The 26,854-nt window shown below is 37.2% G+C and overlaps 1 protein-coding gene across 4 annotated transcripts in view; it reads right to left on the bottom strand.

Annotated features, from left to right (window-relative positions):
- The window catches only part of RYR2 (ryanodine receptor 2), a 434,578-nt gene that overhangs the window by 243,436 nt on the left and 164,288 nt on the right, over positions 1 to 26,854 (bottom strand). For all 4 annotated transcript variants that reach the window (XM_056344321.1, XM_056344323.1, XM_056344322.1 and 1 more), the window contains exons 4-8: positions 15,796 to 15,870; positions 14,960 to 15,038; positions 13,714 to 13,826; positions 3,585 to 3,684; positions 327 to 423 (exon numbers count right to left, since the gene is read on the bottom strand). In XM_056344321.1, the coding sequence (XP_056200296.1) occupies positions 327 to 423; positions 3,585 to 3,684; positions 13,714 to 13,826; positions 14,960 to 15,038; positions 15,796 to 15,870 (464 nt within the window). The remainder of the gene's footprint in view (positions 1 to 326; positions 424 to 3,584; positions 3,685 to 13,713; positions 13,827 to 14,959; positions 15,039 to 15,795; positions 15,871 to 26,854) is intronic.

Here is a 26,854-nt window from a genome sequence, read left to right as displayed (position 1 = left end):
GACTGGGCAGTAATGGTAACATAGCCTGTCCTGAGGAAATTTTTGTGATCACAGAAAAAAAACACCAGCAATAAAGAAACCAACAGATTTCATTCGCAGTGTTCTTAAGTTAGCCAAGACAAGAGCAAGTTACCAAATATCACTACTGCTTTTACACATAGTGAGTGAAATCAGACTTGAACAATACTGAAAAGAAAATGTAAAGAGGCTCATGTCCAAAGTTCATCTCAACAATATTTACGATATCCTTCAAAAATCTGTACTATCAGTGACACTTAATATTGATTCAGCAACATTTATTATCCCATTGTAAGCTGGAAACCTACCTTCTTTGTTCTTCTCCGTGTTCACCAGAAGGGACTGTCAAACATTCATCCATGTGACCATGCAATAACCTCAGAACATCCCCTCCTATCAGATATCCTTGAATAAAGGGAGAAAATAAAGTGCACTTGTCTGAACACAGCAAGATGTAAAACTATAGATCAAACTGTAATAAATACTATCAATTTCTTTTTTTTTTTTTTCCTGATGGCATTTTATGTTACTTTACAGAGAGATTCAGAAGAAGTGGAGGTATCTCGTACCCTGGGGATCCAGCTGGATATTGCCAAGTGAAAAGCTTCAAGTCGGCAAGTAGCAAAGGGTGGATCAGGAGAACGAAAGCCACAGACAGGGGATTCTAGAGTTAGTGCAACTCAGGAATGATTGATCTAGTGGAACCAAGGAAGCAAGTACTTCCCTCCCAGATTACAACAGAAAAAATGGGAGATTCTTCTATTTTACCTATTCACTTTTGGGTTTGATTTAAGTTAAGGATTCCAGTTTATATACTAACAAAACTAAAATTGATTGATTGATTTAGTTAACCTTAAAATAATTTTTGGTGTCTTTGGAAGTTTTCTGTGCGTCAGTTTTTTTGCGTCAGAGATGCGACATTAAAAACAAATACAATTTTATATTATAATACAAATATTGTATTATAATCTAGTAACTGAAGAATACTAAGACTTAGATTTTAAGTGCAATTCAATGGTATTTTTTCAGTTTGACAAGCTAAACATAAACTCTTGTTCGTTTCCTAATATCACCTTCTCTTCTTGCTAGAACTGGCTAGTATCAAATTCTGCATTTAAGCTGAATGAGGTAACATAATCCCTTGGGTTTAGTGTTATAACAAAAACAATTTTTAAAATAAATATTATTGGAATAATGTTTTGCAGTTATGTCTGTATTAACAAGTGATGCTTTGCAGTAAGACAGGTCTGTACAGGGAAATGGTGTTGAAGACCCAACAGTCACACTGTACAGATGTCACAGGTTTATTTTGAAGCTACAGGGAATCTTTTTCCTGAATATACATCAGGGAATGTTTCAAAATACATTTTTTTAAATCATCTAAGTCAATATCAATTTAGTACTTATGTAGCAAATATTAGCATTGAATTTTTAAATTCTTGGTTTTGACACAGAGGTATATGACCAGGTAACAGTAGTTATTAATTTTTTTATTATTATATATTAATTTTTTCACAGACCTGTGTCAATATAGTTCTGGAGATGTTCTGCCCTGAGCAGCTTTTTTCAGGGTTTTTTTGTTTGTTTTGTATTGTTTTGTTTTTCAAGTGCCCTCCATCCGCTTCACAGTACAGAATTAGCAGAATTACTTGATCTGAGTCTAAAGCTCTGTTTTGACTTAAACAACTGACTTCTGCATAAGCCAATTTTCCAGAAATACATGTAAACAGAAATCATTTTCTTGTAACTACCTACCTCCAATATCCTAGTTCATTTTACAGACTATTTATCCATTATTTTCACTTCTAACTCATTTAATTGAAGTGTTTCAGTTACTAACCTTTTTTAATGGGAAATTTTGATTAAAAGAGTATTGTAGTGTAGTTATTTCTATACACTAATATTTTGTTTAGGATGATGACATAGCATTTTGCAGATACTAACAAAACTAGCTTTATCATCCTCTTCTCCCCTTTTGAGGTAATTTTGTCCCGTTTGGCTACAGTTTTACTGAGGCATATAGAGTAAGGTCTTACACACCAAGTGTCAGATTAACTCTCCCTTTACAAGACAACTTTGAATACAGGAACATTTGTCAGTTTTACTAAAGTAAGGCCTTTGCTCTGATTCTTTCTGACATCAGCCAGCTGATCTTCTCCAGAAAAGATACTGCTTAACAAAGAAAATGTCTATACTTCAGAAAAGTGAAAACGGAAAGGCAAAGCAACAAGGAACAAGCAAATACACAGAGAAACGCACAGCTGCTAAAATCATATTACATCATTTTCCCATGGTTTCCTGTGGGGTCGAGGGCATAACATGACACTGTATCACTGTGGATTTCTGCTTCCCAAACAGCCAGGCAGGTCTCACTAGTGAAGTTCACCATCCAGAGGGATGCGGCACAGCACAAATCTGGGTCTCAGCTAATAAACTGGACTGGGACGATTAACATGAACGCCACACCAGTGCTGACGAGGCACATGGGGTTTACAGCAAGGAGCAACAGGTTGGAGAGGAGAAGGTTTTCTCCTCCCATCAACAGAAAGATTTCCTCCATAAAGTTTAGGACACTGTTAAGCAATGCACTAGAAATTTTTTAATAATGGATTGCACTAGAAGCCATGTCAGAGAATCTGACTGTGCAGCATGATTCTAAATATAGTCTAAAAATACAGTGAGTATATAAAAAGGAGTTGTTGGCAATGCTGTCCCTGATATCTGAATAAGCAGAGCCGTAAGAGCATTCCACAACTGTGTTTTAAAATACGCCAGATAAAGGAATTGATGTGAAATGTCAGTCTAGTGAAAAAATAGTACCCAAAAACCCCAAGGAGTAAGAAAAAAAAAGACCTGCTGCTTTAACCTTCTTAAGGTTCTGTTACAATAACTACTCAATACAATTATTCTGTAGAAAACTAGAAAACATTAGGCTTTACATTGTGACAGACTTTTCAGGAAAACATGATCCACTTCCCTGTGGAACCATCAGCATAAATTCAGGGATCCTTGTCCTTTCATGTCAGAAGCTACCTTAAAAAATCACCTTCTTAACTCCTACATAAAATACATTTTGAAAGTTGTTCTTTCTCTTTCTGTCTTTCCTCTCCTTTTATTTTACTTCTCAGTCATATGTTCCCCACAAAACTATTCCTAGTCATAACTCCTAGGATTTCACATCCTGCTTCTAGTCCTCTTGCCTATTTTTTACGCAGTTTCAGGAACACAAAGGTATGACTGCATGTATCAGAATAATCTGGGATAACATTTTAAACCAGGACCAAAAGCCACTAAAAAAAAAATAATGTTATGAATGTTGTTATACCTTTAGCAAAATGAGAACTGAATGAACTGTTCGGTATTCAGAAAAAAATATATAGAAAACTATCAGTGTCACTTTCAGTATAACTTTCCGTCTGTTTTCAAAACATCTGTATATTTATTTATTTATTGGACTGAATGTTTACATAAAAGAAACCCACTCCCACACTTGGCAGAATAATGTCATTTTTCAGGTATTTCATGTACAATCAGTCTTTCCACAATTAAAGTTGAGTCAATCTCACCTTGGGCAGCTTCACTTCCCGAACTGATGGGTGCTACACTCCAGAGCGTTTGCTGGAAGGCTGCATCAACGTGCAAGCTACCATTGCCATAAGAGAGATGCTGAAACCAGGAAAGAAAGAGGCTTTTATTTGGGATTAATTAAAAATGTCATTACAGTATACAATAATAGCATCAAACGTTCTCGTTTCCATCATATATAAATTCTTCCTTATTGACTGTGTAAGTAAACACAAAGTCAGCCATTGGTACTCATCAAGGGACGTTAGAAATAAAATTTAGAGTAATAACAGTGTAATTGCCTTCAGGAGACATACATAAATAGCACAGAATGGTCAGCTGTTTGGGGTCTCAGATCACAGTACACACTCTGAAGAACTGATTATTAAATACTGTGGGGTCCTTACACCGCCATTCTTCCTTCTGTACACAATGGGATTTCCCACAAAGTTTGAACATTGGGATGTGACATTGATCTGTATTTCAAGCGTAACTCACCACTCTATTTCTTGTGGGCCACTGGCTTCCTAGAACTGCCATCAGATCAAAGAAAGCAAGCAATCAAGTAAGTAACTTTGTAAGGTACTTAAGGGAGTCCCCACGATATATTCTTGCACAAAAGTTTCATGATGCAAGCAAATATGAAAAGATTTTTCTCTGAAAGGCTCGCTTCCTCCCTAGGGATCCAACGGATGCTCTTTTGCTGTGTTACTCCCTCTCTTCTGCCATGTCTCAGGTCCTTACAGTGAGCACCACATGTGCTTTCGTGTGTGTCTGTGTGTTATATATTGCATCCATGTAAAATCCTTTGTCCCACACTATGTCAGTTCCACTGATACACTGTTAGTGCCGAACAGCACAATCTTTTGTAAGGTTATGGAACCAAGTGTTCCACAAAGAAGCAGCTGCTTTGAAGTGTACTGTTTGTCTTACCAGTCCCATTCCTGCCCTGCGGGCCGCCAGTTTGTTCGAATTCCTCTGAGATCACTACACAGATTCCAGTTAGCTGAGAAATTCAACCAGTACATTGAAGCAGGAATATTGCTTTTTGAGGAATCTATGTTGTTCAGAGCAGGCTAAAGGGAAAGAGAATAACTCCTCTCTCATTTAGATCTGGCATCAACAGAGCACTTCTTCTAACAGTGTGCTTTGTACATGTTAATGAATTTATCTTCAGACAAATGGCACTGAATTAGCATGCTGTTTGATAACTAGGGCGCTGATACAAAAATACACTGCTGACTTCTTTCCTCAGAGCACCTGTCATTTTTGCACGTTCGTTTGACTCCAGTTGCAGCTCTGATTATAACCCAGATGTCTCAAGCTGAGTCACCAGAGGATTGCACTTTTTAAAAGTATGGTTTAAATGACCTAACACAACACATGACCACCACAGCAGAGAAACAGAGAGTATGTCTCTGCAATTCTCTTCTTTCCTTCACTTAGATTGCTTGTTGCATCCTTCAATTTACAAATGAAGGCAGGGGTCCTGACATTTCCAATTCCATTAACTATGGTGTTCATCCCCTGGAACCACACATGGCAAGCAATAAAATGAAGCTTTGACCATGTAGAGAAAGTCCCCTGTCAATGGATATTCAAGGATTCAATTACATCAAATGTACAGAAAAAATCTCACCAGATTAGAGATGTCAGTCTTAACCCTGGAAGCACCTAACTTTTCAGTGCTATACTTTACAATCTCAGTGTTATTTTAAAGCAATTTGCTGCCTGTCTATAATTTACTCAGAGCTGATCTGCTTGGGTTTGTACTTTCAGCATAATAAAACTATCAAAATGAAACAAATTCCAGAACACAGTATCAGGCTGTGGACACAACGCTCACACTGATGTTGAACAGCCTCTATACCTACTACGCAGAACTTTGCTAGCTGGCACGACAGATTATCTGGCATAAGTAGCAGGTTGCCATCATTGACAAGGACCACATGTGTAGCATATGTCCTTCAGGTATGCCCTAACAACATTTGCAAAGCAGAAATATGTTGGGTTCAGGAACCCTGCTGTCCTAATCCTGGTATGGGTCTTCACCATTACAGGCTGGTTCTTCAGTCTTCTGTCTCACACAAATATCTCCTTTGCACTGGTATCCAGGCTCAATCCAAAAGCTAAATTTTTCTTCCGTAGTAATGGACTAATAATCTCCTAAACCACCATTTAGCCTACTATAGGTATTCAGTAACTTTTCAGAATTATAGTATTTTATGAATATAGGTTAACACTACAGTCTACAGAGCTTCTCTAGGATAAAGTCCAAGACTCAAATCTCACAGAACACTACAGTTTCCCAACTGAACTTACTGCCATGTTACAAACTCTGTACTGCTCTGCAGAAAACTAATACAATCACATCTCTCTTCCTAGGTTTTCAAGAAGAACACAGTGTATTCAAGCTCACTGGAGAGCTTGGGAATCAGATGGTAATTTCCACAAGAACCCTTCAGCCATGATTGCAGCAGCGTAGCTGCATTTACAATAGCTCTAAATAACTATTTTAAATTTCACAGTCAGTCTGCATCAAAGTTTTTGTTCTCCAAAATGTGCATGTGTGCAAGGAGAAAGAAAAGCTTTTGCTTCAGGCTTCCTCTTGGCTAAGGTGTATCCATACTGACATCTCATCTAGAGGTATCTATTTCTATCTGCACTTTACATTATGATGTCTCTGCCTTCGATCTCAGGCCATTCCAAATAGTAAGAATAGCTAAAGAAAAATAAAAAAGGAAGCTTATTTTCTGGTGCATTTTAAGAACTACATACAAGGCACAGCAGTTTTTAGAATGCTTAAGTACAGCACACAACAAGAACATCAACCACGCTGCTTCAAAAGTTAGTACCAGGTGGTGCAGAGATGGAGGTAACTGACGTGATCCAGTTCAATCTATTTTTCTTCTGTACGTGGACACTCTGAAAGCCCATGCTATTTCCCCTTTCTCTCTGTCTTAAAATTACTACAATGATCAGGACAGAGAAGCAGTTTCAAACCATTTAGGCATCTATCCTCAATGACCCAAGAACCTCTGAGATGTTCCAAGTCTTTGACATCATTCCCACAACAGGTACGCACTTTTCCTTAGTCTGAGACCAGGCAAAGCCTTGGTCAAGAAGTGAAAAAGTACTGTATCTATAAGTACGGCTATATCTACAACGAAAAAAAACCAAAACAAACAAACCAACAAAACCAAAACAAACTACACTCCCTTTATTTTTTTTTTATTAGCAAGGGAAAAACATTTTGCATTCAAAAAAACTATGAGTTTGCAAGCTTCAGCAAAAATCCAAAGATTAAACTAGATGCACTGTCTCCAGAACCAAAAGATAACCCAACTATATTCCTAATTATCAGGTATTGTTTCTATTAAAACTTATTACCTGAATCAGTGAAGTATTCTGTAACACTGAGTGTTATATTGACACTGTCAAAATAAATGAAAATATTCAGTCACAAAGAAGGGAGATATTGGAAAGAACTAGAAGTAATAACTTCATCTCTGTGAAGTTTTTATATAATTAAGTTTTTGTGTTTATGTCTAGAAGTGACAATACATTTATATTCATTGAAAGATCTATGAAGACTTTGAAAAAGTTTTAATAAATATGGGTAAACTTACACTGTGGAACAAAAAATAATTATCTAAGTTTTGACCCACAGTAGGCAAAGCCCAGGAAATTTCAGACGGGTTTAAAGCTCTATAAAATCCTGGTTTCTTTGCATTTCCCTGAGCCGGTTTGAACACCTGGCCAGCAAATCAACAAGCAAAGAGGCTTTTTCCATTGATAAAGAATGAGAATTGCCAGCACTGTACTAACCAATTGCAGCCCCTCCACTCAGCATAAATGTATCATCAGCACAGGGAGAGTAGTAGCTAAAACCCACAGCTACACAGAAATTACTGTTCCAATTCAGCCATCAAGAATCACCTAGCCCACTACCACATAGCTGACAGCAGGTAACTGCAGATGCATGGCAGGAAAGCATAAGGATCCCACAGAGGGTAGATGGGGATAGTCTGCATTCCTGCTCTTTGTATTAGCTTTCCTTCTGTGCTATAACCACGAAAAGCCTGAAGCACATCAGTTACCATGCTTCCAAATTATTATCATTTAGTCTGATTAGACACAAGAGCTTTCATTAACGAAATATTAATTTTGCAGAAGCAAGCATCCAAAGTTTGGCAATGTCAAACAAAGCAGCCCAGGCAAAAAGAATGGCTTTTGCTGAATGCATCCTATTACAGTCTTCAATGGCATGATCCTGCACAGTTTTTTCCACAAATGTTGTCTCTTTGTATATACAGGAGAAAGGAGCAAACTTCATTAACAGCTGCTCAGTGCTTTGTTTTCTCCTCAATCTCCAGTCCACAGCCTCATGCTTTATTCAATATAGTCAATTCTTCAAAGCTTGGAAAACAGAATTATTAATTTCCCCATAGGCTTTTCCCTTGCTACCAACAATTACAACATTTCATAAAACACAACAAATATTAATGAATTCATTTTCTCAGAACACCAGAAGAGTAGCATTACAGCTCATTTTCCATTGGGGAGTGGAGGTACAGGGATTACACTAAGAAATTTTCACTAATCTAGGATGCCCAAGTTAAGGTGGCAAGGACCTTTTTAATTCCCACTGTAAACTGCATTATGTGTAATTCAAGGCACATCTTCACAATGTTCAAGGCACATTTTCTATTCACCTTTGTTGCAGGTATCAAGACAGCAACTCTGGGACCTCAACCTCTAGCAGACAGAGGAGCCCTCAGAGCCACAGCTCAGGTAAGGAATATTCCTGGTGAGGGATAAGAGTTAGCGACCTCATGAAAGCAAGCCTGGTATAAAAAAAGAACTGCTCAGCAAATACCACAGCAGAGTCTGGTACAAAATCTAATTCTCCAAGAAAATAATTAACTAAGCACCATACCACCAATCCTCCACCCACAATTCCCAGCTTGAAATTTCATCTTCAGAGTTGCTTCCTTCCACAGCCTCTCTGCTACTCAGCCCTGACACATCCATTGAATTCTATCAGTACTGAGATAGCATTCCATAAAAAGCCAGCATGACTGGATTTTTAAGAGATTTTGTAAAAATATATCAGTGCCATTATTTTTGCATTTTCTAATGCCTGTGCTTTTTCAAAATTTACAAAAATTATTTTTTGTGATATAGTTTTATAATTTATATATAACTTTCCTGTATGAAAAAAAGGGCAAAAAAACCCCACTGTTACAGTACATAGCGTCATACTGACACCAACATAAACCACAGGTAGACAAGGAAACTTTAAAACCATTTTTCAATCATTTGCCACCTAAACTAACACAAAATCAGAGAGGATTAGGCTGTCAGCATACCGCCACGTACTGCTGTGCCTAATACAATGAGTTTTCTAAACAGTTGCCTATAGTAGTTACCTAGCGTAATTGCGCCAGGCCTCTCCCACTCTCTTTCCCTCTCCAATCTTTATCACAGCCCCGTATCCCTCACCTAGCCAGCCCAGCTCCCCAACCCCATTACAGCCTACCTTATCACCCAGAATTAGGACCTCCTGCTTCAAAAGGTTCTCCGCAGACCTACAAAGCCCCAGCAAGGCCTTTTGGCTTTTTTCTTGCTCAGCCCCTTCCTTTCTCAGCCAGCACTGGACCTCCTCCCAGAAACTCACCACAGCTCTTTCCCCTCCACTTCTTTACTTATTTCTTCGCCCCAGACTTTCCCTTCTCTGCATCTTCATCCAGCAGTCTGGTTCTCCCCAGCCATCCCACTCCTTCTCTACAGATCTCCCTTGTCGTCCTTCATTCTCAGTCCCACTCCACGGTTCTGCCGTGGTTCTCCCTGCCAAAATGACACAGGTTTTCTGCCCCAAATTTCTAACACAACTTTAATCAGCAGGTGCCCACTGCTCCCTTGCCACCAGCTTCTGGTCCAGATGATCTGTTTGTCCCTTACCGCCTGCCTGCCCTCAGCTGCCAATCTTTTCAGCCAGTCATCACATCCCACTCAGTTTCCCTCCTTCCTTCCCACTTCATATCCAGGCTCCTGTCCCTGCTACATCAACTGCCTTTTATTCCTTCTATATTCCCATAGCTTCCTCCTCCACATATCTTAAATGACAGAAGATCACCAGCAGCACCGAAAACACCGAGTACTCAGCTGTCAATACAGTGCCTGACTTTATTCCCACCTTGAGCCACAAGGAATATCTGGTTCCACCAGAGTGGGGGTGTACTTAATTGTTTGCTGTAGAGGGAGTTTAAATAGTTCATTAACACACAGGAGGTGCAAGAGGTCTAGCATATGCAAAATAGACAAAGTTATCAAAGTTCTAGCTAACAGAAAATTTTAAAAGTCTTCCCTGGGCATGACCAAGCTGCATTATTTCAGGAGAACTGTCTCAGAACTTCACTAAGTTTAAGCAAGGAGAGCCTTACTAACTCTTTTTCTTTTTTCTTTTTTTTTTTTTTTTTTTTTTTTTTTACATTAGCAAAAAGTACACCTGTGATATCAAGAACTCTCCTAATGTCCTGTTGTAAAGCGTGGGATGCTCAACATTTCAAGAAAACAAGATTAATTTTCTTAACGATCTTTTTTTTTCTTCCTGTCCTCAAGCTCAGTGATGTCTGACCTCTTGTGGATGAACTAAAAAAGTTATTTCAGACTGATAAAAAAATCCAACAAAACAAACAAAAAATCCCCCACCAGAAATAGATGCTAATATTTCTAAGTAATTTTTTACATTACAAGCACTTGATTATAAGCACTTGGAAGCAGGATTTTATAAGGCAGAGTAGCTTGACAGCCTTAATTACTGCGAAGATCAACCAGCCTCCACAACAGAATTTCAAATTGTATAAAGACTCTGTGGGAACTGCATTACGATCAGTGTAATGAGCAGCTCAACACTACCCTCCACTATTTTCAGGTTTGTGTATGCAGATTCAGATTATTTTTTTTTAAAAAAACCCTTTTTTACTATTTTTCAACAGGAAGTAAATGATGGAATTCAGAACTTACGTAGAAGAAATCAAAGTCCAATACTGAGTTTCATACTCTTAGGGAAAAAAATGAAAGGGCAGGGGAGAATAAGTTTTTTAAATAAAAGAAAAAAATAAATAAGAAAAAAAAAAATCACACACTGCTATGTTCCCTGGTACTATTGCACCAACAAATCTAACAAGTGCTACTGGTATCTAGAAGCTGTCCCAAGTATCTGATAATAAAGAGAATTAAAACTAAGAGCTGAAAATAAACGATGTATTTGATACAAGAGGATGCAGAGGCAGTGCCTTTCCAATACTCAGGAACCTGTCCTCCTGTTCAGGACAAATGACAGATATCAGCTCCACCTTTCAAATAATTTCATCTAATTTGAATATCATTGTTTTTGAAAGGGAACTCTGTCATCAGTTAACTATGATAAAAATCTTCAAGCTAAGGAAAACCTTACACTTCAAAAGAAAGTTTCCCATTTATTTCATATTAATCTCCAGTATTCAAAAAAAAAAAAAGAAAGAAAGAAAAAAGAAATACACCCCAAGACTTGTTCACAGATTAGTATAATGCAGCTTCAGGACATCAGCAGGGTATCAATCAAATCAGCAACTCAGTAACTACATATATACCACAGTGCAGAAATTGTAGCATTATGCTGAAATCTGTGCATTGTAGATTCAGAGTTGCTGGGTTGGGTTTTTTCCCTCTTTCCTGACTTCTCAGCCAGAGTAACACTGACCTCATTGATACCAATTTTCATTTTTATCTTCATTTATGCATTTTGTATTGCTGCTCTGTGTCTAACGAATTTTTTTTCAAATTAAGTTTAAAAGACCAAGTTATCCAGAGGCTTCATGAATTTGAAAGAAATTACAATTAATTGAATTTCTAAACTATTAAAAAGTGGCAATTTTGAAAGCAATCATGGTATATAATTAAGAATAGGCAGAGGCCAACCTCAGTGCAGGGCTACATGCTATTACGTACAGGCTGGGGAAACATGCTGGAAATATTGCGTCCACTCATCGGGCTGCACCGCCTCAAGAAAGGAAACAGAGCAACTCTGGCTTGAACTGAAATGGTGGCGATATTTATAGCAGAACATCTTTTTGCTCTGTGCTCACAGGGTTCAGCAGAGCCAAGTTTCCTCTCTGAAGGACCTGGCAGTAGCGCAACTCGCACACCATGTAATGCCACAAGCACTTAGTGCTCTTCCTGTGAAATTCTACACAGAAAAATAAGCATCCAAAATCCCTTTGTAGAGGTAGAGCTAATGAGAGTCAGAGCAACTGAATGATTTGCCCAGGGACATTGCTGTGAGCCAACAGACAGCCCAAATGTACATCCCCGGACCTTCAGCTTACAATTTTAACACTAATTTCCCTACTGGTTTAGCACTTGTTCACTGCGATTAAAAAGATGACTCTTCAAGCCAAAAAAAATAAAGCAAACTGTCCCAGAATCTTCTTAATGGAAAGCAGGAAGGGGAACCATAGGAAAGTCCTGACATTTTCTTAATAGCAGTTGCCAACCAAATTAGGTCTGAACACTAAGCTACTGACTGAGATCATAAAGTCACAAAGGGGAAAAAAGAAATTAAGTAATTAAGCTGCGCTCTGACAAATGGAAGACTGACTTATGAAGCTGACAGACTTCTGCTCTGCCCTTGTATTACACAAATTAAACTAAGCTCTGACTACATCGTGAAAAAGCCATGCCCTGTGAACAAACTCTATATTCACCTGTTATTTTTACATGCACGTCTTTGCCCCAAGATTGTTAACCTATTTGTCTTAATCTGGAGAGAATTAGCAAGTTGCTTGAAAACACAGAGTAATATTGCAATATAAAAAGGTGACATTCCAACCCTATTCCTAACAGCATATTGACATAGAATGTTTGATAGAAAACTTACCTTTTCCTATGGTTTTAACTGTAAGCACATAATGTACATAACACTAACCCTCAGCATCCTGCTGAACAATATTCTCTTTCAAGGGATCCATCTGAGGAACTCCTCACCCTTAGGAAAAGCATTCCTCACTGGATTCAATAGACCCTGTTTGGTCTCATCATCCAAGTGGATTCATAAAAATATCTTCATGTCTCCACAGACCTAACCATTGGAAAAGGTATCAGTTGCTACATTCCTTAAGCATTGCAGAAAATAGGGGCTATAACATGACACTGCACTCAAAATGAAAACACTGTGATTGTTTTCAAAGTTACATCCTTTGAAGTTATTTTGTAGATGGCCTAATGGATCAAGACAAACAATTTAAGATGGAGAGACAGCTTTCATGAAAAATATTCACTCATTGGTAATTGGTTAATTCAGTCTTCATCAACTGTTTGAATTTTCATAAAAGTATCATTGCTTTATTCACAGTGCAAATATAACTACTGAGTAGATAGCTTAAAAAAACCCACAAATATTTTCCTGATTGTGAATCTATGTAGTTCACAAGCTCTTAATTTAGTCTGGAAAAACATCTGTTTATAAAAACGTGGGGGTAAGTTCATGTAAAAGCCAAATTACTTTGCTGAATCTTTGCTCCTTCTTACTATCAAACCAGAGCTATGTAACTGAAATAGGATTAATAACTATTCATTAAAATCTAGTTCTAAACCATTTTAGGACTATAATGCAGAGATTAAAATCTCAAGAACATAGATTAGTGTCATTTCTTTCTGCACTAAAATATAGTTTTAGTATGCTGTTATTTTGCATGGAAGATGCAGTACACACATTAACGCCACGTGTTGAGGAAAATCAGCCTCTGCAGTCATCATCATCTCTCTTGCTGTGTAAGTGCAGGGATTCACAATGACTCTAAACACCTCAATTTTATAATTTGGACAGATTTATTTTTTCTATGTTTTCATTTTTCTTCATCAATAAATTTTTCAACTTCTATTCCATTACTGAAATGAACACAAATTAATAGTCACATATCAATGACACACCTTCCAGACTATCAGTGTCTTGGTTTGCAAAATGATATCAAATACCAGTTTAAACACCTTAAGCTATACCTCTGTGGAGATGGACATGTGAACGAGACTTTATTAACTGTTTTTTCTGTAGAGGAAGCACTGTACAGATATTCTTACAGAACTTACCAAATATCTCTCTGAAGAGACACTGACTAAAATAAGATCATCTCCAACACGCACTTTTTCTCCTTCTGATCGTTGCTTGGAAGCAGGATGGATGGTCCACCAGCATGCCTCACCTGTATCATTATTGAATAGGGGCAGAGAAAGAAATTAGAAAGAAAATGTCCCATCTTATTGGTATTACGTCCACATTTATCTCAGTCCTAAAGTTCTGACCCAGTTTTCAGTTGGGTAAACCAAGTGTCCATGTGTTTTCAATAACTGATATCATTCCAGCACCACCTTGTCAGAAACTCAAATGGAAATAATACACCTATGCAGAAGACAGCAAGACCTCTGTAACAGTGATTCCAGAGCTGAACAAGGAGCTAACTCTCTGTGCTTTCTAGGCAACCTGGTCCAGGCTGCTTTTGCTAGCTTCCCTGTCACCTTCGTTCCAGGTTCTGGGAAAGACATCAAAGGATCTTCCACCAAGAATTAGGACAAAGAAATGGAGCAACCCATCAATAAGGGCAATAAAATAATAATCTACAATATAACTTAAAACAATATTTGAAAGATCTCATAAACCCAAATTTAATTATGTTCTTCCACTTCTACTGACTGTTAGTGTCTCTAATTCCTCAGAATATTTATAAATATTACAGTCACAAATTCTGTTCCCATGATGAACCTTGCTTTCAGATATACTTCTTGAACAAAAAGTATGATTTTCAGAAAAAAAAACACTTTGATCTTGGAATTGTACAATCGTTGCTGTTATTACTGTTATTACTCCTAGCCACAGCAAGTCTTTAAAAAACAAGCAAAGTTATTATTTCTAATTGAACAGTTACACCAAACTGATGGCACTGTAAGAAGCTATATCAGTCTTAAATATACAAATGTCAACAGCAGTTCTAAAACTTTAATAGAATCTTTATTCAAAATAACACAAGTTTAAAAAATTTTCAGCAGAAGGTTTCTACAGGAATAACAACAAGGAAATATTCCTTCAATTATATTCAATGTAGAAATTTACACTTAACTATCAATAGACATGTTTACATCTCCTAGAAACAAAAATACATTATCTATTATAAAATGTAAAGATAAGATACTGAATGTGTAAAACATAAATATTAAGCTTTATTTCTTTAGCCCTTAAAATAGTCTTAATTTTTAGGTGATTTACATGTACTTACAGGTTACTCCCGATTTTTAGACTGAACATATTCTTCATTACACAGTCACTTGAACTAGTGTTTACCTGTTGTGTCCTCTTGCAATCCTACATCAAATGCCAGCTTATCCATTGAAGATCGAGACGTAGAGAGACAGCATAGATACTATCAAAATAAAAAAGCATGTATTACTAGTTCTGTTCATGCCTGATAATCCAGTGAAATGTAAAAAGCCATCAACCTACTGACACGGGATTAACTGTTCATAAATTATCCCCACCAGTTACTATCAAGAACATATATATATGCCTGATAAACTGAATGGCACTCAAGGAGACTTGACAAAGATAGATGTTTTAAAATAACCTCTCAGTCTATCCAGGTTATCTTTCCACTGAGATGGGAATAGTGAGAGTGGAAATAAAGGAGCTGGTTGCATCAAATTTCAGCTCCACGAAAACTCCCTTGTGGTTAAGGAGTTTGGAACCCATGTAATTCATCAAGGAATTGAAGAGTAAGGCTTCTGTCCAAAATATGTGCAAGAAGGAATTTCCTTTTCCACTCACTCTCCAACATATGTTCAGGTTGTCAGCCAGATGCCAGCTGTGGATTCAGTCACAGCTTATGCAATATCCAAGGGAAAAGCAACGAGAAATCACCAACTCAAAATAGACTGACGAACAGAGAAGTCATCACTACAGAGCCAGACTTAGTTTTAGCACTTACCCAGATATGAACACCTTGGTTTGGTATTTCCAAGCATCTACCCTTCACAGAGCTTTCCATTAACCATGGGAGAAATGCCTCTTTGATGTGAATAATTCTCCAGATATCAATAAAGAGCAATGGTCTGGGCACTTTAAAAGATAACATTCATACAAAAAAAGAGAAATCATTGCTGCCATCAACTGCTGTTACATACCATGCCGCTGTAGGAATGGCGCAGCAAGATTGCATGCCCATAGAGTAGCGTTCGATGACCGCCACCTTGCGCAGACTGAAAGATAAAGAGAAGTGATATACTGGTGTGTTATAATAAAACGGGGCCTTTTGAGAAAGAAAAAGTAAAAAAATCTCCGTCAATCCTGGACAATCTGTGACAGAGCAGTCAATTTCCTGACAAACACTGTTCAGGGATTAGTTCAAGGTAGTTCTGTGAATGTGTTCTCTAATTTTAATTGCCTCTTAATATATTGACCTTTTAAGTCCTTGGGACAGATCTAAGGTAGAACTTGGACAGGCAAACCTAGAAGCTACTGACTTTTTCTAATAAAAGTGTTCAATTGGCTAAGGGAACATAGCATATACTTTGTCCCACCACCTATTTGGTATAAGATATGTTCTAGATGCTTCCTTGGGCTGAAAGCAGGCAGGCTCTAGAGCAGAGCAGCTTTGATGCATGCCACACTGCCCTCTACACCCTTAGGTATTGTTAAAACTCTCCACATTCGGCAATTTTCTCTCCAAATTAAATACTTTTCTATACAGAAGGTGTGCAGAAGGAGCTTCTGGAGCATCATCCCTCCTTTATCAGAAATTATTAATCATGTATCAGCCACACTGAAGATCAACAACCTCCAAGGCTGTTTGCCCTGTAGTGTTCCAATACTCAGCCAGAATTCTTTATCTGCCAGGCCAGGTAAGTGCTCAAAGACATCCAAGCTAACTCAACAGGATTTGGGGGTTCTGAAAATTTAGAAGTCATCCCCAAGTAAATGTTCCTCTTGAGAAACACAGCACAAATCTTGAGTGACAGAAAATGAAAATAATAAAATTCACTTTTATCCCAAGAAACTGCAATCATTTTTTTTTCACAATGTATTAATTACAGTTTCTATTTATCTACAATCAATTTAACTACTCATGAAAGTATAAATAAATCTTGTCAAAACGTGAGCAACTTTTCAACTTCTGCTGAAGATTTATGAATTCCTCAGACCAAGAAGCAGCTGACTGATGGTGGTTGGGAGCAGAGACTGTCAGAGAAGACAATGCCAAGAGCACAAGTCCATATTCCTCTGACACAATTATCTCACCTAACATTATGCATATCACACTATTTAAACAATATCAGTAAATACGCATTTTTGAGTCTATAAATGCGGCAACTCCATAATCAGCAACATTCTTTCATCTAGGATTCTAATTTAATCTCTTGTATACAGCATTTATAGCCTTTCTTTTATCACAGTAGGCTGACCTTCTGTTTGACTGGAGCATTAGATTCATTACAGAATAAATCGGGAACAATCATACTATGTTAACTCTCTGGCAGCTTCATTTCAGTCCTGAAGATCAACATAACTGAATGGCTAGGGTGACAACACACAATTATTTCCACTCCTCATTTACAGGTTGTCCTTCCTTATCTTTTATCCATTAGCATATTTGTTGATCTTTGAGTTACTTGGTAAAGAAAAAAAAAAAAAAAAAAAAAAAGCAACAGGTGGTGAAAAAGTAAGCACCTCAAAAAAGTAATAATTTTAGCGCTTTTAAGAAACTACAAAAAATTATTGCTTTTATCTTTACTGAAAAGAGCATCTTGACGGATACAAGGTACATTCTGATTTTCAACAAATGGCGTAGCAGTCAAAAAGCAGGGAGGCGCATTCAATAATCTGTCTGGAAGACTGAATGACATGAATTTTTATTAAGAATGAAAGTCATGGTCTTTGTCGCAGACACAGTCTTGATAGCAAGACATGAGGATTTAACTTTGAACTACCACTACTATCACCACTTTTTCCAAAGGCACAAGGAAAGAACACGACATTTGGTGATGTGAGGTCCACTGTCCCAAGGATGAACGCTGAATGTCTGCTGCCCATCACATCGGGGAAGAGGGGAAAAACTGCTGTGAACATACTTCCTCACCTACATTTCAGATTTGCCTGGAAGCTTTATCCACAGCAGGCATAGGTACCCAACCATTATAGTCACCCACATGGACAAAAGTTTGAAATTTCATTAATATTTTTACCAAAATTATTTTCTGTTACTAGTTGTAAATTTGATACCTAACATACACATTTTTTTGCCTGTTGTACAAAAACCAAAAGGAATAGGATGATCAACAAAATCACAGCTATGTTACCTTGCCCTTGTTTTGGCTGTATTAATTTGTCTGTCTAGCACCTGTTTTTCTAAATGCCCATTTGTAGCTGAAAAAGATAAAGATTGGCTCAGAAATATTTAATAGAATCATAGAACGGTTTGGGTTCGAAGGGACCTTAAAGATTATCTAGTTCCAACCACCCTGCCATGGTGGTTCCTTCAACTAGATCAGGCTGAAGGTGTCCCTACCCATGGCAGGGGTGCTGGAACAAGATTTTCAAGTGTTTTGCTTGCTTTATCACCACCTATCCCTCTTTTTTTGTTTGTTTGGGGGGTTTTGTTTTGTTTTGTTTCCTTGACCAGGTAATTCAGAGGGGTTGGAACTAGGAAAAATTTCAATTGCTTTTGTGAAAAATGGAGGAGTGGGTTTTTAGATAATTTTTACCAAAAGGATTAAAGTAACTCCTTTTAACAATTTTTTCCCCATTAAAGACATGCAAGCAAGTTTGCTGTTTCTTAGACAAAAAAAAAACAAAACACAACAACAAAAAAAAAAATTTCAAGCATTTTCCACTTAAAGGTGTCTGAAAGACAATTATAATCAAGGTATCCACATGGAGGGAAAGTGAAAAGATGAAACAGAAAAATAGAGGAGAGGCTAGGAGAGAAAGCTGGTACTATGAAACTGCCTTCTAGGATATGTACGTACCTATAAGTTAATTTCCTATTTTAAAGGCTCATTTCATAACTAAATAGCATTTATCTGTATACCAGAAATTGCACAGTAAGTAGCTGATGTACCACGATTGTCTACTGAAAGAGTCCAATTTTCAAAATAATCCATTGCTATCTAGAATCTTGCAGAGAACTGTATTCCACATGTTATTAAAAAAAAAAAAAAAAAAAGATAATTTTAAAAGTTATCAATTGGACTTCTATGACAACAATGCAACATTCCAAGATGAGGTGTGCCATTGAAGTTTTACCAAGTTTCTAGTAATATTCAAATAATAACATTTCACAAGACACTGCAAGTAGAGACTTCCTGGAAGACACAGTCCTGACTAATTCAATACATAACGCCCACATATTTTTGCACAAATATATGAATGGCATTATAATGCAAGCAAGTTTGCAACAACCCATTATTTATCATCAGTCTTGTTTGCTTTATGTTTTTAATTTCCTGTTTTTGGAGTAATTTCGAAGTTGGACAATACGTTCCTTGAATAAAACCAGGCTGGAAAAAAAAAATAGATTTTTGTTCAAAGAACAATTTATCCATTGAAGTTCTACAAGCAATGCCATTCAGGAATATAAATCATATAAAAGCAAAACTCTTCTCATTTTATCCTCCAAGAATTTGGGATTTAGAATAAGACTTGAAAAGCCTTCAGAACTGGTAAAAACTAAAGTGAACAAACTGAGATTGAATGCATATAGGGCAAATTCACACTGCTTGTGAAAACTTCATATAAACTGTCCATCTCTAGTCTAATATTTCTGCAGTTGGAATACAAGATTAATTTGGAGCGACCTCATCACCCAAAAGCCACTGCTGAAGCAAAGGCAACTTAGAATACAACAACAACAATTAGAGCTGAAGAAATTAGCATCCAAAATACATGAACAGCTTTCAAGTTCAATGCATTGTTAGAGCAGGCAATGAGAACAGACTACTTAAAGATCTGAGCTGCGTAATTTGATGTAAAGGGTGTTATCTTGAAACAAAAATAAAGGAGGAATATAAATTAAAATTAGGAAACGGTTATTTTCCTTGTTTTTAAATAGGATTAAAATGCCAAAAAGAACTTAGAAATTGCAACCTACAAACTATCTAGTAAAATGTGCAAATGATGGAAGCAGCATAACATGAAATATTTAGAATTAGACTGAATAACAATGGATATGCTTTACTGTGAGTACCAATCCTGCAGTAAGATGTTATACATGACTCAGCAACCCCTTTTCATCTGTACAATTTTGCATATACACAACTGTCATATGTACAGACGTGCAATTACTTGACAGATTAAAAGGGATATTCCACTGACAATTCACACAGTAGCACTTGCACTGCTGTGTCTATGCCTGCATTGATACACTCCTGGCCGCATATAAGAAACTGCAGGAAATTAATCCTGATGACGCTGATCAAGTGTTTTGGAGCCATTTGTGCTTCTGGAACATCGCTTACAATGAGAATTTTTAGAGATTAGTGACTATCCCTCTGGCATCCCAGGAGATTTAGAGTCAAATAGCCATTACCTTTCCATTCTTTTCAAGAGAACAGCCTTATACCTACTAGAGAAAACATTTCTTAGACCAATGAGTACTCTACTGCAAGCAAATGCCAAAGTTTTGTTGCTGACTTTTCTTCACAGGTCTCCACAATCTCCAAATGTAAGAAAAGGCAAAAAGCTATGAGCTTCAGAGAGGTACCAGAGAAAGACAAACATCTTTAACATGTACTTAAAAATGATAACTGTTTCAGTGTTTTGTGCATGTACAGATAAAGTTTTTTTAACGTTGTCATTATTCAGAAATCTAATGCTCGAGAAAGCCTGACAGCATTTGCATTTAGCACATGCCTATTCGGACAATTCTAGTCACCCATGAAAGCCATTTTATAACACTGAAAATGTCACAAGGAACACAGGAACTGAAGCATACTCTCTAGAAAATCATACAAGACAACAATGAGTTTTTAAGAACGATGTAATGGCTTTTCCTGCCTCATTCCATGATGAACCCATAACAGCAGAATGGAATTAGTGGTACGTGTTATAGGGAAAATGACAGTACAAAGACTAGGCTGTAAGTATAGTTTTGATGGACTTAAAAACAAAAATTAAAACAAAATCAAGTGAAATAATAAGCTACAAGACATCAGTTGCAAGTCCTTCAAAAATGCAATCCATATAACTTACAGTAATGGTAAATTATGATCGAATTGCAACCAGCTGCTCTCCTGGTATTTCCTCTGTGCCCCAGACCCAGCCATAGGAAACACCAGCCCAAAGAGTCTAGATGGAACTTAGGACCACTCAGTATTGCTCTGAATGGGTTTCTAAAAAAATATTTGACAATTATTTTCATGGCACTGAATTTTTTTTGACATGTGAGAGCAGCTGTACAGTAAAAGCAGCAACATGTTCCCTGTTTTTCTTCACAAATGTTTTCCAAGGCAAATACTGCAAGTTAACATTAAAAGTTTCAAATATGACTTTCAGTGGTTATTTAATATGTACACTGGAAAAAAGCAATGTCCTTTAAAACACTGAATACTTATACTTCATTAAAATGGAGCACACTAATGATGGCCATCATACACTTAAAGTAGATGCTGGAGGCAACACCATGTCAAACAGAGGACACCTATACTTCCATAAAAACACCTGAAAATATAAATGTGCCACCACAAGTATGTTCCAAGTTTCATGAAGCTCCATAGTTTATTTCTAGCATTTATACTGTTAGAAAAGTACAGAACGAAGAAAAAAAATTCCTATCTCTAAATCTAGATACTTAGTTTAAATGTATAAGCAGAAGTATATAATTAAACACAGAACATAATATCCTACAGTTACCTGCTTTGAACCCTTTTAATATAAAACCATCACCACCACAGAAATAAACCAACTGGCAAATTGGACCCTCTAAAAAATTATATATAAACAAAGTGCAAGCTCCTCCAGTGATGGAACTTCTCAAAGTCCCTTCCCTGGGACTCATATTGGGGCTGTCAAATTTCCCATTCAGGAGCAGTCATTACATTCTGAAACTGTGGTTTTGATCCATTAGAAAGAGAAAGTAAATAGGAAAGGTGGGTCTGATCACAAGTATTTTCATAGAAAAAAAATCAGCTACCATGTATTATGAGTAAAAGTGTATTTATGCCCTGGACTATGCTGCTCCCAGTCACAAACTACCCGTGTCAAGATGTAAAGTTGTTGGCACCAACGCCTTTTTCAAGAGGGTGGTGGAAGTTTTTAAACCAGCAGGCTAATACAAGTATTTAATCTGAGTTAGTTTTTTAGAAAGAAAACTTTGAGTGCACAACAAGGGAACATGTGCTTTGTTTACATATAATTCTTCAGGGCTTCCTGCATTTAAGCAAATTAAAGGCTCCCATATAGTAATCTGCAATATAGGAAGAAAAGTACTGAAAGGATGCAGAATAAATGTAGATCTTGAAAGCTTTGGAGTTCCTCACTCAGGAGAAGGAAAACTCCATGACGGCAGAATTAGAAATGAAGTGAAAGAAATGGGAAAAACACTAAAAGAAACTGGGAGGAATAGGAGGGAAGGATGTCCCAGTCTAAAACCATCTCACTACGGTTCTACACATAAATATTTGCATTATGCTACAACCATTTCTGGAGAGGATGCTCAAAATGGTGTTTCCATAGCAATGTAAAAACTATTCATCTATTGATTTCACTATTAATACATTTTTTTTTATTCTGTTCTAGACCAATGCTGAGGGAGGCCAATATTTATCTAAAAACAGCAGTGATGATGCAATCCTACAAGACTAGAATTGGAGACCATCACAGGTATGCATACAATGAGACCTCTTACTCTGCAACAATTATATCATGGTCTAAATTTTTTCATGCTGAACACAACTTCAGATGACTAAAGAGAGCTTCTTTCTAACGCTAGGCAACAGCCAGCTGGAAAACACAGGAAGGTTCGTTATCTTAATACCAGCATGGTCAGTAATGGCTTAAGAAAAGCTAAAAGAATTTCTTGATGATAAAACACAAATTCATATTAATTTAGCCTAAGGCAATTAGACAGCCAGTGGAGAGAACAAGGCACTTTTGGTCAGTAATTCAGCCCACCTAAAATCTGAGCAACCCTTTAATGACACCTATGCTTCTGCTTGTGGTTACACAGGGAGCTTAGGATACCCATGGCTCTAAGTCAGGCATTTCAGTTTTGTGGGATGAATACCAGCCAAAAAGTCCAGAAAACCTCAAGCAGTGGTGAAAACAGAACGTGAGGAAACAGGCTGAGTCACTGCAGAACTTGTGAAGTAACCCTGGAACAGAGCTAGAAGGTTTGTGAGACAAGATGAGCCAGGCAAAACTAAACAATTGGCACATGGAATAGCAATACTGGGAAATTACATCTCCAGCAAAATCAGAGAACTTGAAAATGCATCAAGCAGTAAAGACTACAAACAAAGCTATGGAGTGTGAGCCAAGGAGTTTTACATGCTCTTCTTGCTCACAGAAGTCTCCATTGTCTTTACAAATTGACACAAAACCGACAGAATTTCTTTTCCAAAGTAACAGCATTCCACACCCATACACCTTGAATTCTTCTTCCAAAACCCCAAAATGCTAACAAGACCCTTCGGCGATTACTGTGCTCTTGGGCTGCCATTTCCAGGGCTGGGCACCAAACCCACAGTGTTTAGTTGCAGCACAGCATTTCGAGGCGAGGTAAATCCATCCACTGACACATGGCACTGTGGTTTATATTCCTTCACCCCGCTCGTATCAAAAAACAGTGACAGCAAATGGCAAATTCAAACCAGTCTAAAACATCTTCAGTTGTCCTACTGTAGCCCATATACCATGTTACAATGGAATAACAAACTGGAAATTGAACCTATCAACTTCCTAGTCTTTACACCTGACTTAAATCACTATTTAGTTGATTGACTTTTCATGGATTTCACTACAACACAGGAAGTGCTACAAAAATTCAGGTATGGAGATTAGTATGACTGATGACTCTGCTAGTACCTACTCTTAAATAATGATGGCCACTGTGACCCCCAAACAACAACCAAAATAAAGGAAAAAAGAAACAAAAAAAACTTCTTTCATTCACATGATCAGAATGTTACTTCCTACTTTGTGTCAGGCCAAGCCAAATACAGAAAAAACGTTTAGCTAAACTATAGGTTTTCTAAGGATGGCTTGCTTTACAAACTCTATTACAATGCGTAATTATGCTTTATATAAATATCACATCTGAACCTGAAAAAATCAACTGGCCAGTAAAAGTCATGAGCATGCCTTATTCAGTTAAGAACACAGAGATACTTTACTACCTATATTAAGAAGATTGGAGTCATTGGTAATGATGATAAGCATTTGCACCAGCACCATGCTAAGTGATCCCAGTTTTACTGATATTGACTTGTCAGAAGGCAGAATAAACAGCCGCATAATTAGAGACATTTCAAATATACCTCACAATTAATATTTCCAACACTACATTTATGTTATCACTTTCCCAGCAATGGGTTACTTCACACCAATGAAAAGCAGATACAGCAGTGAAAATAAATCAAGAACAAATAAGATTGATTGTCTGGTTCCAGCCTCCTATGTAAAACAAACATTTATATTTATGGCTGAGGCAATACTTGCATTACAAACTCTGACTTTCAAGCACTTTCAGTGGTTTGGAAAAAAAATGCCCAAGAGGATAAAATATATTGATTTCTCCCTTAGCCTAGTGAAGATTTCTCTTCCCCCATACTCCTCCTCCTTCACCGCATAGGAGATAGAAGGAATTAATAAAAATCTTCCTGGTTGTTCTACAGCTAAATAAGTGGAGGAGGGCGGCATTTTTCACAGGTTAAGGATTGTGCCTCAGCTTTTTCTGTTGCTGTATGATACAAGGAATGTGAATCACCCTTATCACTTGAGAAAGAAAGTCACAGATAAAGAATAAAGCAGACAGCCAAGTGGGAAGAAAAGACGGATCAGCAGAGGAGTCATGCTAAGAAAATTCCTCTGACATCACTAAATTCAGCCCTTAAAATAGCACTGCTTATCTAGCCTAGAATTCCTCCCCTTGGGAGAGTGACAAAGGAAAAAGACCATACCATAGAACAGCAAACTCCTAGGGGATGAAAATCAGTAAACAAATAATTTTAGATTAATTGGGAATAGACATTGATAATTGAAGGGAAAAGTAGGAAACGGATAACCAACACATCTTGGCTAACATCACAGTAAATTATTCAAACGTCAGTTACTCAAAACGTTTGGAGGTTGACCAAGTGCCTTGTCACAATCTTAAATAATAATAAAAAAAATAATAAAAGCACTGAGAAGTAGAGCTCCTGCACATGCTTACTGACCTGGGGCAGTGAAGGGCCAGTGACTCCCAGCCCACTGAGACACCACACCATCACAGCAGCATCCTTGCCACAGAACACCGTGCTGTCCCTGCTTTCCAAAAAGCCCAAACGTTTTACTTCAAATTTTGTTATTTATTCATTGCCTCAAGATTTCTTATTTACCAGATGGTGTTACACTCTCAGTGAAAGGGTAAGGGTGAATTGAGAATTAGAGAAGCCAGCCCAGAGTCCTCTTTCCACAAAGGTACCTGCCTTTGGTCCTTCATGATCCAAATAAACCATAAACCCACTCCAAGCTAGAGTCACTGTGGTTTCTAAATCCAGATTTGTAAAAAATTCAGTACATGCTACTTTAGTGAAGGCAAGTATGATGCTGATGTTAAAAATAAAGTAATGATTTAAATTAAATTGTAGGAATTCACAGAAAGTATAATACCAAATGTTTGACTTGCTTACCTTCATCATAAATTTCTGTAGAGCCATGAGAAGGGGAAAAAAAGAGAAAATGTGAAATGAATATTTGCTTTCAGGTGCTTAAAAATGGGATTGTTTTCCCTGAAAAGGTGAGTGGGATACACAGAGCTGCAAACCACATTTAAAAGGAACATTTATCATTGCAATTAGCATAATTATAAGCTTTATGCTAGGAAGCAAAACAGCTGCTCAGAACAAGGCTTCATCTTTTTTTTTTATGCAATAGTTTTCTCAGATTATTTTTTTTACTTTAAATAACATAGCACATTAAATACTTACTGATTGAAGATAAAACACAGTATAGGTAAAGCAGGAGCTACACCTGATCATAAACTTGCTCTGCAGATAGTGTCTAACTAGGTACAATGCGAGTTGTCAAGTCCTGCATTCAAAGTGCAGTACTGGAGAGCAGCACCACTGTTGTAGTAACATATCATACATAAATGTACAATACATTAAGAAAATGAAAACTTTACTAATATTTCATGCAGTGGTTAAAAAAAAAAATCAGTTTCACATGACTGATGTCGGAAGACTATGGAAATTTTTAGGTTTATTTTCATGGAGGTTTCTCAAGGATAAAAGGAGAATGATATGTTACGTTACAGGCAGTGGTTTGGTTTTCTTTGTGAGAGTTCTATGGCCACCTTTTCCTCTTCTGCCCTCATCTGTTCATGTTTTGATATCACCAAGTCTGAAGCTGAGGACTGAAGTTTGGCTCTATCCCACATGAAAAGACACTAACTGGAGAGCTTCCGAGCAAGTCTGGGTGCTTTCGTTTCATACATGCTTTTAAAACAGGGGTGTCTGTTCTCTGTAGATGTACAAGATGTTCTAGTTTAAAAAAAAAAAAAAAAAAGGAAAAAAAAAAAGAAAAAAAGTATCATCTAATGATCTCAAAGTATTCAGACTTCTCCCCTTTAAAAGTCTTCTAGGTCTATTTTGTGATTAGACATTTGGAAACAAATTGACCAAAACTGAAGATCACGCACCCTGTCCACCATCCCCATAAAGCAAGGATGTAAACGACATGTTCGTTTGTGACAGTATGATCATTTTGGCATTATTATTCATCCCATTGTTTGTCACTCCAATATTCAGTTTGCTTTTATGGTGTGGCTCCAGAAACTAATCAGAAGTCTTTGCTGAGCTATCCAACAGTGGAGTATGAGTGCAAATTCATTAATATAAAACATAAATTACATGATTAATTCTAACATAACTTTCCCTGTATTTGTCAGTACTGACTTTCATGTGCCATCAAGCTGTCAGTTGATCAAGATTAGATCCTTCAAAGACCTCAGTCTCTTCTAGCTGTCATTCACCTATGAAATTTTAT

Source organism: Falco biarmicus, chromosome 6, assembly GCF_023638135.1.
Source record: "Falco biarmicus isolate bFalBia1 chromosome 6, bFalBia1.pri, whole genome shotgun sequence".
Taxonomy (NCBI): Eukaryota; Metazoa; Chordata; class Aves; order Falconiformes; family Falconidae; genus Falco; species Falco biarmicus.
The sequence above is the reverse complement of the archived record's forward strand: the minus strand, read 5'-3'. Positions and strand labels throughout refer to the sequence as shown.